Source organism: Acromyrmex echinatior, chromosome 4 (assembly GCF_024713525.1).
Source record: "Acromyrmex echinatior isolate Ae372 chromosome 4, ASM2471352v2, whole genome shotgun sequence".
NCBI lineage: Eukaryota > Metazoa > Arthropoda > Insecta > Hymenoptera > Formicidae > Acromyrmex > Acromyrmex echinatior.
In genome coordinates, this window is record NC_141855.1 from 6083885 (window position 1) to 6103116 (window position 19232).

General features: G+C 39.0%; 1 protein-coding gene across 1 annotated transcript in view; it reads right to left on the reverse strand.

Annotated features, from left to right (window-relative positions):
- LOC105151927 (Protein kinase, cAMP-dependent, catalytic subunit 1) overlaps positions 1-18919 on the reverse strand; it is a 35351-nt gene extending 16432 nt beyond the window's left edge. Inside the window, exon 1 of the mRNA XM_087405098.1 lies at positions 1-18919. This exon is cut by the window's left edge and continues 16432 nt beyond it. Coding sequence (XP_087261224.1) covers positions 16295-17356 — 1062 coding nt within the window. The 5' untranslated portion in view covers positions 17357-18919 and the 3' untranslated portion in view covers positions 1-16294.
- Positions 18920-19232: the final 313 nt, after the last annotated feature.

The following is a 19232-nucleotide window of genomic DNA, read 5'->3' on the forward strand; positions in this document are numbered from 1 at the left end:
TATCAAGGTTATCTAGTCGGCAAACGAGCGTACGTGAAGAAAAATATTTGCGTTTATAAAGCCTAGGTAAAAAAAATAATTGGCCATAATAATAAAAAAGTAAATAATTGGCCATAATAAAGAGTGAATTTCACATAAAGACGAAATCACATAACGAGCAAGAATGAGGAAAAGCATGCAATATAAATTTCATAATTAATTGAATAAGTGATCAAAATAACACAAAAGATAGATGTAATATGGAAATAAAAATAGAAATAAATGATACGTAAAAGAAGATAATTCACAGGTTCATAAAATCATCGATAAGAAGTTAAAACATTGTTTCTAGTATACCAAGTCTATATCACGTGATATATACTTGACGATTATCATCGTTTATATAAATGCTGTGAATTTGTTCCCAAGCATGTGCGAAATATTTTACATTCGACCGTGAGCGACAGAATGCACAAAGAAAAATCTCCAATTGAATTGAAAATAAACTAATCACACATCAATTAGAATTCTTTTATCTCAACTATGTAGAATTATAATTGATTCAACTAGAAAATTCTGATTTGTCTCTTTTCAATCAGAATTCCAATTAATAACTAATTAAGACTTTTTTTCCAATGCACGTATCAGCATTTTTACACACATAAATTATTTTATCCAAGTTGAATTTTGACGATATCGTTAGTTATCACAATATTGATTACAGCAACTTTCCACGATGGATTCCGTTGATTCTTGAGAAATGATCCTAACTTCTCGATGCCGCGTCGCGACCAACGTTTTGGATTATGTCACTGCAATAAAAGTAAGCGATGCGTCAATGAAGTGTTCGACACATGCAGAGACTGCCGTCGTCGAAATTGCGTCAAATGTTTATGAACAGCTTCCACTTAGAGTAACATATCGTACAACACGCATCACTCCACGAAACAAACGGCACGAATCTTTATGCGACCGAGATACATCATGACTTATACACTGTTTCATAAAAACGTCTCATTATCAGTCACGTTTCGCGGGCAAAATAAGTACAAACGAAGCGATACGAACCTTTCAAACACTGCCGTGAGATGAGGCTAGCCTACGAGAATGGCTGCCGTTCAACAGAAAAAGCAGCTTTGCAACTATTCTAAGATTCTTTAATGTGATTGATTTATACATTAAAATCCAATGAGGAATTAAGGATAAGAAGCAATCATGTTAAAGAATTTTACGACAGGTGCAAAACTGCTTTTTCTACTGAACGCAGCTAATAATTTGAAGAACAGACCTATTTTGAGAATGTTTTTCCAAATACCAGGATATTCCGGAAATAACTCTTAGCATAACAACGATGTTTTTTAAAAGCGCTTTCTGAGGACCCCAGAATATTCTGATGATGTTTCTCCGATATATTATCGGACAGGCGCAAATATATTTTGAAAACGCTTGTTTTTGGAGAAAAATTCCCAAAATATTTCAAATATAAGACTGTTTTCTGGAAAAAAGAAAATATTCCGACAGTATTCTCTTAAATCGCGTTACTTCTGCATATTTTCAACATGCGTGCAATGTTTCATTAAGCGCTGAAACTAAAGCGCAGGAGCAAAACAATCCAGCATAAATAAGTCTGCAAATTCATTCGGCGAGTCTAAACGGATCTTTACGCAAAGCGGAACAAAATCGTTTGCTTAGAGTTAAATTACGAATACAAGCCTAAATATTTAGCCATACAATCTATACTACTCGTATATTCTATGATGAATTCGATGCCAGATTCGATGCCTTCAGGCGATGCTCCATTGGTGCGATGATGCAACTACGTTGTCTCGAGACGAATTGATCATTTAATACGATCATAATTTTTACGAACGTGGTTAAGCACAAACAAGTTGTGCCACTCATATCGTTAAGATCGGTATCTTGTCATCGAGAACAATTCTGCCCACGCAATATTGCCATCAATCACATGTTTCTCTGATCTAATTGACAAAAAATGTTTCCGTCTGCTGTCCTCTTAATCGAAGTCTCCGAGATTCATTCAAAGTATGTAATAATTTCATAATCGAAGATATATAAAATCTCGATTATTTATGATGCCATCAGCTGTATTGTACACTAAAATATACCAAAGATGCAAAAAAGAAATCTGCTAAATTAAAATTTGAGTTTTTTCACAATTAACTTAACATTCATAAGCGAGAGTCTAAAATAAAATTTGAGCGGATCCGTGCAAATTTCAGCGTTCCTAATTTTGTTGAACAATTCAGTCCACCAGGAATGTACGATTCACATTTAATTGGTATTGTGAAACAATTGGAGCAATTATCGTACGCCTCGAGTAAGGGAGAGGCGGAGCAATGAGTTATCGATGCGAACTCAAAAGTAATTGGCTGTGCCTTTGTCACGAAGAGCAACTTAATCGAGGAGATAGAAACGATCAAAAGCGAATCCGGATGGTACGCGAAGCAAGAGGGACGTAGGCGACTGACAAATTTTACGCGGCACAAAAATGTCACGCCGCTTCTTTATGATTGCGCGAATGCTTCGGGCTGTTTGGTGAAGCTAACGGCGCACGCCCATCGATTATCGATGGAGGTTTCTGTGAGAAGAAAAGGACAAAGGTAATTCAAATTGCGGCTACGCTCGACAACGAAAGTCGTAATAGACGGGTAAATTTCCATGCTATCTATGATTGTGTCCGGGCTTATTATAGGTCGAAATCATATATCGAACATCTTCTTAGCTTCCAATTCTATACTTACGACAAAATTAAACTTTAACATTCTTCATCAGAAAAAGAAGTGATGCAAAAATGAAATTTCGCGCATTATGGAATAAAAAAATCATCATTTTAAAAATATGACAAACTAACATTTGCGATTTTTTTTTTATCTTCGACATAAATGTCCTTATTATGAGCTCATAGATTAAATTTATGCCATGCTAAAGTCTACGATTCAAATGAACTGCATGACAAGGTTTCGTTACCATATTTAGATCCTTGAAACTCAACTCACTGAAACTCTTCCATTTTCAAGTAACACGCTAGTTCTCTAGTTTCTTTCTCAATATCTATAGTCAAAGGGGCGTGAAGGTGATTTTGAAACACTATATAATCGCGCACGCGCTTCTCGTTTCCTCACACACATCTTTCCCTTTACATCGCCAAATCGTTAGAAAGTCGTAAACGTTCGTTCGCGAAGTCAAGGCCAGGACGACAAGAATAACGAGCATTTTATCCGATTGGTTGTCATAAATTTTCACAAATTGACACATCCTCGAAAAAAAAATATCGCGAAAACGAAATTTCACGCACTAGAGAACCGAAAAGCGCTATTGTCTTTAAAAAATTGTATTTTCCTCTATAAACTTGAAATTCGAAATCAGTGGAGCGACCCATTTTCCATCCCTGGAGAATTGACTAATCACTGTAAAATTCTATTACACGAACGACTAGCTCAAATTTAGTTTATCTGAAACTTAATTTCTGTTGACTTTGGCAAAAAAGAAACTAAGGCAAACAAGAAGACCAAAACGATTGATCCAAGCAATGATTCCAATTGCTATTTCTCTGGAAGTCTCTCTGGAAGTCTCTTCTCCTTTTCCAAAGAAAAATTTTCTGTGTCATCGAGCTCCACCAAGAAAACTTTGACGTCCAACCGTTGCTGTATATTTATCGTTGATAAACATGAAGAAGATTCTGATGTAGAAACAAAAAAATAATTCTTCTTCAAAATGATCCAATATTTGAGAAATTAGACATTGGAATATTTTATCATATCAAGTACATGCTCGGCGAAAAATTTACGGAAAGAATTTCTTTCTATCATAAATCACAAGTAAAAACGAGCTATTATAGAATAAAAATGTAATTAAATTTATACCAAAAGGGATTCCATTATCATTTCTGGGATGTTTTATTTAATGTACTATGATTACATGCCTACCTATTATTACGATTGCAAAATTGCCTCAATATAGCTAATTTAAATAATAAAAGAGGAATTTATGAAATTATCTTAAGGAAAATTTTTTTATTATTCATTCATCAATTCATCTTTACTCAGATTATTTAAAGATATAATTAAGATAATATACACAAATTATTATTCAGACATCTCTTATTAGCTTGACACTATTATTTTTACAATATTACTGAAAGTTCATAAAAATTTATATATGTATATATTACATGACAATCCCATTTCTTTTTATCAGCTTTGTCAAATCAACATGATTTAGTCATATTCTCAAATCCTCAGAATTAATATGTAAAAGTTAAATAGGATTTATCAGAGATATAATCTATAACTTGATCATATAGAGTAGATAATAAAAAAGGAAATGCTATTTGTGGAAAATTAATAGCTAATCTTTTAAGATGATAGCCGTCCTAAACTGAATAGCAGGTAGTAGTGCTAAATATAATAATGCTGACGCAGTATAAAAGTACAAAAGGCGCTTGTGCTCTGCAATTACGCGATATAATGCGTGCCGACCGGCGAGAGATTTACGTGTGAAAGCCTCGTTATAAAATCATTTCCCTTTCGCGTCTACATTTCTCGCGTAACAGCACGTAACACGAGTAACGTGTAAATCTTCGATAAGAACGTGGGAAACGCAACAAAGTCGCCGACACATTTTGTATCATTCATATATAAATAAATCAAATTGAATGACAGAGTAATAGATATATCTAGTTTATTAATTAGAGGTATATAATATTAATAAATAATAATCATAGTAACCAATAATAACAGATAATATATTTATAATAAATCTATAAAAATAATATATATTAATATTACAAATAATAATATAATTAATAACACAAGTGTGTATGTTGTGTGTGAAGGAGATTCCTTTGAAGTCTAATTACCTAATGTAATCTTAAAATTACACAGCTCCGTAACATATATATATATATATATATATATATATATATATATATTACATTTATTATTCACAATGATTCTTATATGACTCTTTCGGACTTCAAGAATTTTAACTTTCATTCCAATAGAAAATCGTAACAAAATTAATATCTGCCGAACTTTCTTGGTTCGTTTATTTGTTACAAAAGAGTATTATTTTATTGACGTCAGATTCTTTCATGTGTGAGAAGAAAGCGACTTCCAAGCATGGAGGACGTCGATAAGAAGGAACGACAGAGGGTTATGTGACGTAAAGTATAACATGGGGAAGAACGCGCTGACCCATTAAATTTCCGTTGTTCAGAAAAAGTCAACACCAATGAATGCGCGACATGCGCGTCAAAGAAAAAAGCAGTGGTCTCTCTCTCTCTTTCTCTCTGGAAGAAAAATGAGAGAAGAATCCTTCCGAATAATTGTACACGCCAATAGTTGAATTTTAATTTCGGTCCCTTCAAACGAATAATTGAAAGAACAAAAAAAAACGATATTTAATTTTAATGAATAAAAACTATCGACGTTCTCTCGTTAATCAGAGTGCAAATTTAATCCCTCTTCCATTTTTCTTTTGAAAAAGAAATCAATCATCGTGAGACAAGATTATTAGCAGAATAAACAATTCGAGATCAGAATTAACGTAAGCCAAGACAATTTATTCTAAAAACAGAAAAAATATATAAATATCGCAAACATTCGAAATTCCGAATGATGGATCTATAAATTAATGTTATCTTCATCGATCTTCTGTTTAAAACTATTGACTATGACGATTTATGATGACTCCGTAATGAGCGGTATCGATAATGCCGAAACGAAAATATACAGTATTTAATATTAATCTACTCCTCGAATTGTCTCGGACAACTATTTATTCCGAAAGATTCAAAGTCGTACGCGCGAGGCGCATCTGACGATTGCCTCGTTAAATACGCAAAGGCAGATGCGCGAATTTTCGAGGCGACGTATTTATACGCGCCTTCGGCGTCAGGGCTCGAGATTGGATAGCGACGGAGAAGAGACTTATTACGAGACGAAGCGATTACGCAAGCGAGCGCAACTTCGTCCGCGGCGACGAGAGAAACGAGGAGAGAGATCCGGATGGAAATGAAGCGAGGTCTAAATAGCGCGCGTTCCATCGCACTATTAATTACGTATCGAGTTACGTCAGTTTCTCGAGGCGTTGTCGACCGCGCTCGCCCTAATGGCGAATTTGGAGTAATGACCGACGTAATGAATTTCTCACAGAAAATTCATATCTGCAAACTAAACATAGATCGTGAGAAAATCGAGCGCAAGGACTCGCAAATAAAAGTTGTTCAATTTGAAAAGAGAGACTTTCTTTTCGCCCTTGGAAAGACTTCCAAAATCTTCTATCATGCAGTAGTAACTGGAAGGAAATGAAGCTATAAACTTCGCATAGTGTTTTTCCTCGTGTGGCCTCGCTTATTGCTTTGCCAATATTTTGTCAAAATATAAAGGGAAGGTCACTTGAATTCTATTAACAATGCTGCTCTTTGTATCAATCTTCACTTATGCATTTTGTAATATGAACAATCTACTACAATTGTGAATAATAACTTACATCTTTGTGAAATAAGTTTTTCCACGGGCGAGAGAGAAATTTCGTTAGCAAACAATTAATACGCAGCCTTGAAGACGCCAAGAATGACGGAGTGCATATAGCAGGATGCGGGTCGATCATGTTTACGAAAAGGTTCTCTCGTGAGAGAGCGAAAAGAAATTACGGAGAACCCGCGAAACGGAGAGACGAAGAGGGGAAACACTTTTCCACTCGCGCAATTTAATCCGAGCGCAGCGAGAGAAGTCGGGGCGAGCGAGATTGAACGGATCAATGCGGAAGAGAGGCGTTTTCAAAGTGGGACGACGACGGCGACATAGTGTAAAGCGGTGACGCGGAATCCGCGTTCACCAAGTCGCATTCTGGTGAACGTCGTGGCACTCTATAATAACCCATCAGCGTCGTAAAGTCGCGTGACGACACGCATAAAAGATCCTCGCTGTATTTTCCTTTCAACTTTTTTTTTTCTTTTTAAAATATCGTGGACGATACGAACCCAAGTTACAATGAGAAAAGATTTTCAAGGAACGCGAATATTCGACAAATATCGTAATTTTCGAGAGCATCGCTTAAATTAACTCGATCGTTATGTACATCGAATTATGAGAGTTAAATGACGTGAAATTTAAAAAAAAAATTTGCTTGGAAAGCAATGATTTTACATGAAAATATTCCTTACGAAGAAGCAATCATAGAAAAAGCAATCGAGGATATTGAGATACAACTATTAACTGTTAAATCGAAACAAGCAAAAAATTTCTGATTAGAGAGAAATATGCAGCCTCTGAGATTTTGTTCCGATAATAATTTACAAGTACAAAAATTATATACATTAATTATATATAATTTATAAACTTTTAATGTTTCGATTAAAAAATTGTGGCACTCGATTTAGTCATAAATATGTCTCGCGTCTACATCGTTAAATGCTACAATTTAAGAAACGCTCAACACTTGTGTCTCCACAAGTCGCGACGACCAAAGGTACGGAGACTAAAGCAACAAAGAGACGAAATATAATAAAGGCGCCACATGCCGGCGCACGTGCCGGATGCAATTTAGAACGGCGAGCGAACTTCAACGAGACGTTTCGATAACTGGCAAATATCTGCATGAATACGCGCGTGTATGTGTGAATGCGTGCATGCGTGCGTGCGGCGATTGCGTAACGATCGATCGCTGGGATCGAGGAATAAACTACGTATATAAATAGGACGACACTTGTACATCTGTGTGTGATACGAAGAACACTGAATTAAAAGTAATATAATTGCGGGGATAATGTACAACGGGGCCGGGGAAATCCGCAGGTACACGTGTGCTGTTCCTGTGTGCCTACCTTCGTGTTCCTCGGTACGTACCGATGTACACGCGTACATCCTTTGGGCGATTTATAAGACAACCGAGCGCCGAGTTGCACCGACGGGCAAGCCGGTTTCGTCCAACGTGACCGGTTACTTAGGACGTCAATTAGTCGTCCCTTTCCGTATTAAAGTCTTACCTATGATATAGATAGAGAAAGAGAGAGAAAGGGGAGACAGAGATGTCCGACAGTTTCACCAACCTCAGTTAAATCTAATTACAGATTCTATATTATTGGCTCGGTGTACATTCACGTCATGCGTTTAATGCTAAACGGAAGCCTCTATCATCCTTCGTCTCAATATCAAGCTTCCTTTTTCACACTTATTAACCGCAAACGATGCTTAGACATGCTAAACCGAGGTGTCGCGTTCGGTGTTGAATGCAGGGCGAGAGAGGAGATGAATTGTTCCTAAAATAAAAAAGGACACAAAGGATTTAAACCAGAGTTAACTTGAGGTTGGTTGAAATGGAATTACAAATAAATAGAAGTCGCCGTCGGTGCAACATCGGGCTTAAGCTAGAAACGCGAAGGTATTCGCATGGGTAGAATCGCTCTAAAGGAACCACACCGCAGTGAACACGACGATATACGAACTATTCTGTTATCTATCGCTAATATTTACACGAAACGCTTGCAAGCTCGCGCGAGCCGCGTGCGTCGATTAAAGCTTCCCGCAGGTGCAACAAACCTCATACCGTCGGGGCCAATTGGGAAATAGGAGACAAGCGCTGACTGATCTTAATTTGGACGCACAGTGAAACATTTTGCGGAACAGGTAGATTTTGTAATAGCGCGAGAAATTTTATGCGCTTGGTAAACATAAAAAATAATGTAAGGAATATACATTATGCAGTTATGTTCTGCTTTTTATTACGCGGAAGAATAGTTTAACTTTTTTTTAGGAATTATTTACGTCATGCACGGAGTACACAGTGATATGTTATTGAGAAATATTAGCTCTTTGCTCCTTATATGAAGAGATAAATTAAACGTGTTCTTGAATCACGCACAAATACATGTATTGGAAGATATATATAAAACTTGTCTGTATGGTCTATTAATTTAAATATATGGAAAGAACGATTTCGTTAAAGTATCAAAAAATTGAGCTAAATATAGATCTGAAAATAATTTCGTTTGGACCATCAAAATAATTAGAATGCTTCAACTAGTTGCTAGAATGTTAAAACTTTTTGCAACCTTGTCAGTATTTGGTGTGTTCAATATACCCGGGAAAAAATGTTATATAAATGGACATATTTTAGATATAATTATATATAATTATATATAAAACATTTTTTCCCGGGTAAAAAAAAATTATTTGGATGATCCAGCAAAATTCTTTTCAGATCGGTATCTAAATTTTTAGATACTCCAGCAAAAACAACCGTTCTTTTCGTGTAGAATTACGGAATTACAGATCATAGAAAATATTTCCCTTCAATCTTCAAAACACCGAGCATATTCTCCATACGCTGCGCGATCAACGGAAGGTCAAGTTCGCAATCGCGATAAGATTAGTTTTGCATGAGAAATGGACATCTCTTTTTTATCGTGTTGTAATATACGCGCCTGACATGCTTACGCTGTTATTGACATAGCCCTTAATATCGCAAGCTACCGATCGATATCGTATTACCTATCCGGAAACAAATGGCCGAGATAACTTGCCAAGAAAGAATAACGAAGGTCGTTATCAAACATACGACGATAATTCGTCCTGTCGTATCCTTCCGTTTGTAATGTTGACAATAAAACATTAACACGATCGTGATCATTTGACAAAAATTATTGCTCGCTTCCCGAGTAAAATACCGATAACAGTAACTCTTCTGAAAGCTATTTTCACCTATATGGAGATTCGAATGTCTCGTTAATCAAAATTCTGCGCGTCGTAGCGCTGAAATTCCAGCTAATCCCGATGATAAAAAATGTTCTGGGAAATATCGTTATTCGAATTACAAAAAAAAAGGTACCAATATATTGATAATGAAATTCTTTCGAAAATATTTGTCGTCAAAAGGCGATAGATGTAGAATATATGGTACTCTATTATCTTTCACGATCGATACATCAAGAAGACGACGAAGAGTATTAAACAATATAGCTCGATTCAAGTAAATATTCTAATCGATATCCTTCTAATCGATATATAATCCTTCGTGATTATCTTCTCTGCATCTCCAGCAATAGCAATTCGTCTTTTCACAGCTCTGATAACGGTTATCACACATTAACACGCGCGAGGTAATAATCGGTCTTCGGCGAAAATCGCGGAAATCATTTGTGGTGATGTTTGTACAACTGGTACAACATTCGCTCATGTATCTTTGTTCAAATATTCGTATACGTCACAAATTTTTACAGCAAAATTAGGTCTGTTTTCATGTGGCGTTTCGGCAAAGTTATTCACGGCGCAGCTTCGTCTGACGTTTTGAAAGAATAGCTCGACATTTCATCTCCACGTTTTACACGTTTTATCAAATTTAAAAGACAGAAAATTATGTAGGATAATCGTGTTTACTGAAAAAGAGATAGATAACCACTCTAAATTGGAATATCAATATTGAACTTGAATTAATCATCGCAGAGATGAAAAGCAATGTTAGAAAAACATCACGATATTATCTAAATCGAATAAAGAAAGAAAATAATAAGTTGCGGAGGACAAAGGTTAAATTAAATTGCAATAATGCGGTATTTAAGATGTAATTATCTCTATTCCGTGTAAAAAAAAATCTAAATTTTTGCTAGACTAGATTCCGATAGGCGAGATAAGTAATGGTTGCATAAGAAAATAACAGGAATGCGAATCAACAATTTTTATGCTATCATTTTATGCGATGGAAAAGACAGGTTTAATCGCGGATCGTAGAAAATGTGATAGCGAATTACCTGAAGATTCTTGAGATTGTTATTGACAGAGCGATTGCTATCTTGAAAATACAAGTACTCTCAATGACTGAAGAATAATCGCGATATTGAAAAAAAAATAGAGAATGCTCGATTCGAGTCAGATTAATAAAAGAGCTTTCTTTAAAGAAATATCATATATCATGATATAGGACACTTGTCTCTCTGAATCAGAAAATAAATATAAACTAAGCTCCTACCATTGAAAAGAAACATATACGAAAAACTAGGAAAATACTGTAGTATACGTATACTTTAGTATTATCCTAGTTGTTCGTATACGTTTCTTTTTAAGAATAGAGGCTCTGTTCTTAATTTAGATGCGTTAAATCTGGATTTCAAATTCATTCGCTACAAATAAAATTTTATATAATACTGAAACGTGAAGACGTTTTCATAAATTATATATCTCAGAATTTTTTTCAAAATAAATTACGAATCTTCCAAATTATCTATAATTAGAATGTAATGTATAATACGATTGGATCAATTAATTAAAATTCAAATATTAACACATGTATATAGAATTCGTGTATTCAGAATTCATAGCACGATTGTCACGAAAATTTGCAATTAGAACGGGCTAAGTAATTAGGACGAGTTCTCGTGATATTACTCGGAAATTAAGAACCAAGAATAATACAATATGAATCTCTAGGCTTGAACGCTATTTCGTAGAACTATTATATCAATGCAATCTTGTCTTAAGTGGCTTAGTTCTGCTATACTTAGTACTCCAATTATTTCTTCAACATATACGTGTAACACATACACACACACACACACACACACACACACACACACATATGTATATATGTATATGTAAGTGCAATTGCATATCGCATCAGCCAAGATTCGTTATCCCAAAATCTCGTCACGAAGTCGCGCCAAGTACTTTGCTTATTTTCCTGCGAGTCGCATCAACCACTAGTCGTTTCCTCCCTCATTTCAATTCCTTCTTAAGGACTTTGTAAGAGCATAAAACACATATATTAATATTAACGCTTTAACCAAATTACATACATATGGAAATTGTGTTCTGTTTTTATTGAGCAACACATTTTTATAGATTATTAATTTTATTCATTAATATTTTTATTGTTATAAACGAAACTTTTTAAAATGATGAAAATTCTCATTTTCTAATAAACCTAATTTTTTTTGTATAAATACTTTAAGTATTAAAAATGACTTGTACAAAGTTTCATTGAGATTCCTCAATTTATTTTGTAACAAATAAATATTTTGTTTATTTACTTAACAATTAATCTGCATCAATGTAACTTTACATAAAAAATAAAAAAATATTACTTTTTATTGAAATAACTTTTGATCCAGATAGTAAACTGTTTCTAATTTTTTTGTATTACTTTGAAATGCAATTTGGAATAATCTGTAATTTTTCAAGTAATTGTTAACAAATTGCATTTGCTTTACAATTTCCTTAACATCGCGGAATGTGCAATCGCATATAAAGGTATAGAAAGAAAGATATAAGCAAGGGATGTTGTCCCCTCTCTCCCTCTCCTCTCCTCTTTTTAATCTATCGTCATTTGTAAAATTACACTCGCACGTGTAATGAATGTACCGTCTATCTGTTCGTATCGTTATTAACTGGAGATTGCAAAGATTCACGATATATCTTATCGCATCGATCAGCTGATCACTCTCTCATGACCTAATAATTTCCCGGCAAAATTCCGATCTCGTTTAACGCGCGGAAGGATGCCGACAACATCGATACTCATCGTTAAATGCAAATCTTCAAAGTCATACATAAGTGATCGGATAATTTACGACATTTTCAATATGAGATTCATATTATTATTACGTTATTATAACTTTATATTACTATTATATTACTTTTTTCAGTAAAACGCAAAAATTTGATATAATGCATAGACTGCATAGTCTGTGAATCAGTTCGTTCCTCTAAGTAGGGGGGGGGGGCGGCTTTGAAAACTTGCATAGTCGCGCAATTGTAAAGTTCGTACTCGACTCATCGCGAATGCTAAAAGGATATAAAAGTTTCGTAACGTCAACTTACATGCCGCATTTCCTCCGCATTGTCCGCGCGCGTGTTAGCCCATCGTCGCTGAATCGATACCGACCAGCTACGTCGCGCTTCTGGCCTGTGCCCAATCCAATTCTGAACGATCGTTTTACTCATTAACGAAACTTCCTCTACTAACGATGTTGACGTCAACGTGCGAAGGTGTTTTATGTAGATCTCGAAAGTCGATCATTCTCGATCTGATCTTCCCGAAAGAGAGAGAGAGAGAGAGAGAGAAATGATCACTCGCGCGTAGCTAACACCAACTTCGATCTACATAAAAAGCAAAACGTGAGTCGCAAATCGGAAGCTTCTTGCATTAGCCAATCTCGAAGCGTCACTTTTAAAATTAATGCATCGGATTGATTGATGCAACAAGCTTGTGACCTGCGATTCGCGTTTTACATCTTATATAGATCGGGCTTAATCGTAACCACCTTTTGCTATTCAAATGAACGATTTTTTTACGTCAAAGTGCTTCATTACCGCGATGCTTATTAACCCTCCGTCTGCAATTATATTTTTATTCCCTTCATCAGCAATCTGATTCTTTTTTGCCCCGTTCAAGTTTTTATTGTTCGAAGCTTTAAAAAAATTCAGGATTACATTACCAAATTCGTTTCTTAAATGTTAAAATCTTTATTTAATAAAAATTGAAATTTGAGGAAGAAATTTGAGAGTAAAATATCGCTTATGTGCTAAAAAAGACCCAAGTTGCAGACGAAGAGTCTGCAATGCTTTTCCAGTTTAACATATTTTAGATCCTACATTCTCCTGCACTCTTCCGTCTCATTCCTATTATGTTCTTGCCATTGAGCTCATTAGTCAGGATTACGTTTATTTTCCTTTCATTAAGCGGTTGATGAGTCTTTAAGAATTCAAAGATACGAAGACATTTACATTACGACATTGACGACGATATTATCGTAACACTTGCGCACACGTTAAAGCTCAGTTTTACGAGGAAATTGTTAGCAACCTAAACTGTTTGAAATTTAAGGAGATTGTAAGAGTATAAAACACATATATTAATATTTACTTTAAACAAACAACATTTATATAAAAGTCCTAACGTTCTGTTTTTATTAGTAACACATTTTCATAGATCATTAATTTTATTTGTTATTATTTTTAGTGTTATAAACAAAAATTAAAATTTTTTTATACAGTACTTCAAGTATTAAAAATGACTTATGCAAAGTTTTATTGAGATTCATCAATTAGTTTATAACAAATAAATATTTTGTTTATTTACTGAACAACTAACATCTGCATCTCGATGTAACTTTATATAAATATTCTTAAATTTATTAAGTACTTATATAAAAAAAAATTGAGATTTCTATTATTATTTTATAATACATTTTCAGATATTTCTATTAAAATACAAATTTGAAAAATATTGCTTTTTAATGAAATAACTTTTGATCCAAATGGTAAACTGTCTCTAATTCTTTTGTATTAATTTTAAATGCAATTTCGAATAATCTATAAATTTTTCAAATAATTTTTAACAACTTAGCGCCGAGACACGACCAGTGTCTCCAGACACATTGCATTTGCCTTACAATCTCCTTAATAGCCTCATTCCTTCTAATATTGATGCATGTAATAAAATATCCTTATGCTCACGAGGTAAAACTGGAATACTGTAGATTCACTATCGCCTCGCGAGTTCTCTTTCTTCATACACAACAATTTGAGATATACGTTTCATACTCGGTCTACGTTGCAGAATTAAACGTTTAATCTTCCGGTATATGTATAACGTAAATAAGAAATTCGTCGGAACAACGTGAAGGATTAAAACCGTTTTGCGCAGCGTGTGGATACGAATTTCGACGATGACGAGCATACTTATAGATATCTCTGATCTGTCTTGCGCGTGTAGAGAAATATTCCTTACACGTAAATTTCATCGCAGGTATAAAGAAGTGTCTCCCCCAATTGGCCCGTCATCGGCGATTGATGGAAAACGTGTTTCATATATAAACATTATTTCAGATCATATCGTATTTATATGTTTATTGTGTGTGTGTGTGTGTGTGTTTTTACATGCGTGTGTGACGACTAGTTGTACAAATAGTATGGATCATACTAACGACGAGTAAGCGCATCGTACTTTCATTCCCTTTCTCTCTTTCTCTCTCGCACAATCTCTCACGACGAATAAAGAAGATAAGAGACAAATAGATAACGAACGATGCATATGACTTCTCTTCGCAATGTACGGTACCTCCTTCTCGATTCAAGTGCCGTGTAACACGAGAGAAAACTGAGGGGGTGAACGAGCGATGGAGAGCGGAGGGGGGAAGGGGAAGGGAGAGATGCTTACCGAAGAGTTGGCGAAGACACCGGGAGGAAAGAGACGACGTTGCCGTATATGAAGGAGAGAAAAGGGAACGGAGGAGATAGGAAACGTCGCTCGCAAAGACAACGAGAGACTATATGTACAAGGTAACTTCGGTACGGTGACATTTCCGACGCTGATAACAGTTAATCATTGGGAACAAACTTTACACACGGCCTCCTCCGTAAACCGGATCATAAAGCTTCAATGGATGGCAGAGGACACGAGGAGGAGAGGGGAGGAAGGGAGGAGGGGAGGGCAAGGGGACAGGGGAATATGAGAGTGGCGAACGAATACATACATATACATGTGTGTATGTGTGTGTGTATGTGTGTGTGTGTGTGTGTGTGTGTGTGTGTGTGTGTGTGTGTGTGTATTATATATATATATAGTATATATATATATATATATAGTATACAGTCGTTTTTATTACGTTACTGAATCGATTAACCGGCTAAAAAAAGAGACTTCATGTAAAAAGTGATGCTGGCGTGTGACGTCTACTATATACGTAACACAAAAGTTATATGTGTGTATGTGTACATAATTTTTGGACGCTTGAACGCCAGCGTGTAAACGTCCCATATATCAATCCGTGTCCGCGTTTTCTCTCTTTCCTTTTCTACTTTTGTCTAGCGAGTTCGGTCGCGAGACGCAACAAAAAAAGACGCGCCAATTGCCACGTGCTCCTTCATATACTTCTCTCTTTCTCTCTATCTCTCTTTCTCCCCCTCGAAAATAACACACCCGGAAGAGTGTCCTTCTAGTATATCGCTTACGAGAAACTTTTTCGCAAGGAAAAAACTTCACTCCGTTTTTCGCCTAGTCAACAGCTTTCATATATTACACGCGGATGCGCGCGCTGACACACACAGATGCACTCTTTTCTCTTTCTCTCTTTCTCTTTCACTCTTTCTCTCCCGCTCTTTTACTCTCTTCCTCTCTCTCTCTCTCTCTCTTTCTTTCTCTCTCGCAAAAAAAGCGAATCACCAACGTGACGACGGCGATGACGGCGAACGATGACGAAGGAGCGCCGTGCCGCGTCAACCCGACGATGAGGCGCGACACGACGTGCGTATCCACCACCTCCGGTTGCGAGCAACTTGCTGACCTGGCGCAGCGTTCAAAACTCGGCGAACTCCTTGGCGCACTTTTCCGTCAGCGAGATCCTCAGGGTCTCCTCCTCGTAATCGTCGAAATTGCTGGTGTCGCCTGGTCCCTTGCAGCGCGGTATGAATGGCGCTTCTATTCGCTTCTGGAAGACGGCTATCCAGTCGGTACTGGCGAACCACTTGTGGCCCTTGATGTCGTTTACGCCTGCCTTGAGGTTGCCGTACCTCTTGGTGAGATCGACCTGCAGCAGATTGCGCAGTAGATCCTTGAGGTCAGAGCCGAAGTGCGACGGGAAGCGTGGCTTGCCGCTCACGATCTTCTCGTAGATCTGGATCGGCTGGTCGGCGAAGAATGGTGGATAGCCAGCGGCCATCTCGTAGACCAGCACGCCCAGTGCCCACCAGTCCACTGCCTTGTTGTAACCCTTGCTGAGAATGATCTCGGGCGCTAGATACTCCGGCGTGCCGCACAGAGTCCACGTTCGTCCCTGCACTCTCTTGGCGAAGCCGAAATCGGTGACCTTGAGGTAGCCCTGCGAGTCGATTAGCAAATTCTCCGGTTTCAGGTCCCGATAGATAAGATCGAGGTAGTGCAGGTACTCGAACGCGAGGACGATCTGAGCCGCGTAGAAACGCGAGTGCGGCTCGGAGAAACGGCCGACCTTGCGCAGGTGGCTGAACATCTCGCCACCGGGCACGTACTCCAGCACCATGTACAGGTAAGAGTTGTCCTTGAAGTGAAAACGCAACGATACGAGGAATGGAAAACTGATAGCTTGCAGTATCCTCTTCTCGTTGAGCGTATGCTCGACCTGTTTCAGCTTTACGACCTTTTGCTTATCGAGTATCTTCATGGCGTAGTACTCTTTAGTGGGTTTGTGCTGAACGATCATCACGCGACCGAACGAACCGGTGCCGAGGGTCTTGATACGTTCGAAATCGTCCAAGGCGGCGGTATTGGTCGGATTCTTCTTCCACTTGTCCTCGAACTCTTTCTTCGCTTTATCGAGGAATTCCTTGACGCTCTCGGCGGCGTCGACCTTCTTGTTGGCGGTCGCGGCATTGTTACCCATTTTAGATGCCGCGCTGGTGCCCGTGTCTGCCAAGGCAGCTTCACGGGCAGCTTCACGGGCCTTATGCCTCAGGTAATCCAGAGGGCTGCTACGTCTTCGTCGGCGTGCGTCCGCGTCCGCAGCCGCCGATGAGCCTGCCAGGGCTCCGGTGAACTCCGGTCTTCTCAGAATTTTTGCTACCTTCTAACACGCGCTGTCGATGGTCCAGACGTCTCTCCCGTAACGTAGCGTCCCGCGGGTCACGCGACACGCTTCCGCGCACCGACAATGTTGTTGACGATTACGAAGACGGAGAGTCTCTCCCAGAGTCTCCCCCGTTGTTCTTTCCGCTGTTCTTTTAGAGAACGGGCTCCTGAATCTGGTCCTGATCTTCGGGGCAGAATCGCGCGGATATTTTGAGTAGACACCGTCAATCACTCAAAAGAGATGATCGTGGAAAAGAGAGACGGAGATGGGTTACAACACGCACACTTCGAGCGAGTATATTATCACACGGTAGAAAAAACAGGCCACACACAAAACACACACACGCAAGGGGGGTAAGAAGAGAAGCGCGCGCGCGAGCGCGAGCGCGACGCGAGAGAGCGGCACCCTTTTCTTTCTCGCTCTGTCCCTCTCTCTCTCTCTCTCTCGACTTCCTTCCCTGGCTGTCGCCGAGTATATTCCTCCCGGCGAACGTCACCACACTCCGCGAACGGCGCTCGCCCACATCAAGCGAGACCGAGTGAGAGCCGGAGAGAGGGGGGGAGGAAGGCGAGGGAGAGATTTCTTCTCCGTCGTCGTCGTCGTCTTTTCGCGAGAGGCTCCCGTACTCCCAGAGATTTGCCGCGTCGAAAAAAAATGGGTCAGCAGCGATCCTCGTCCGCGGCTCGCGCCATCTTCTCTGTCAATTGTACCAGTTTGTCGTCGTTGTTTGGCGGTGGCGACGGCGGCGGGATGCCGTGTCTCTCCTCCCTCTCTCTCTCTCTCTCTCTTTCTCTCTCCTTTCTCTCACACGTAAAACACACGGTCCGTCCGTCGGTCCGACCTCGAAAGTCCCGTCTATTCAACCTGCTCCGTTTTGACCAGAGCAATCAAGTATCTCGCCCTCCTGCCCCCGTCACCCGTGTCCCGTGGCCGACACGAGCAAAGTCACACAGCACCAAGTTTCACTTGCACGCGAAACGGCACGAAGGAGAGCGAAATCGCACTCACCGACTTACGTGACGCGACGGCAGCGGCTTGTGAACAGCACGTCGACGTTCTGACCGACCGAACCGTTTCTCTTTTGCTCTCGTATTCACTCACCACGTCCCTCGCGGATTGTCGTTGTTCCTCCCTGTGATGTTCGTACAGAGAGAGAAAGACGAGAATGGGATAAACGTCTCGTCGTACGAAGATACTACTCGTGGACGCGCACCTTGTTCTTCTCTTGCACCCCGGCACGTCTTGCACGTTAATGTAAATCGAGCGCGCGACAAACGGGGCGACACAGTCGATATATTCGAGCTCGCTCACGGCGATGAGATCGCTTCGCGTTTACCCGGCACGTCGCGCGTCGTGTCGCGTCCACGGAGGCGCACACGGCGCTTCCAGAGTAATGTGTTACGATTGTCGTCGACGACCAGCGACGGCGACAGCGATGACGTCGACGGAGACGGCGGCCGGATGAGTACAACCGTGCCTAAAGATGGCGACGCGACTCCTCCACCGCTCGTACGTTCGGGGGGGTTTTTCGCACGGAGTGCGAAAGTGACGAAGTGCCGCTCTAGGAGGCGAGAGAGCTACTGTCTGCCGCGGGTCAGCTGTTGCTTCCACGCACCGCCGAGAGATGTAGCGTCGTACGGACGACGCGCCGAATCGGTAGGTGCTGCTGCTGCCGGCGACGCCCGGAACT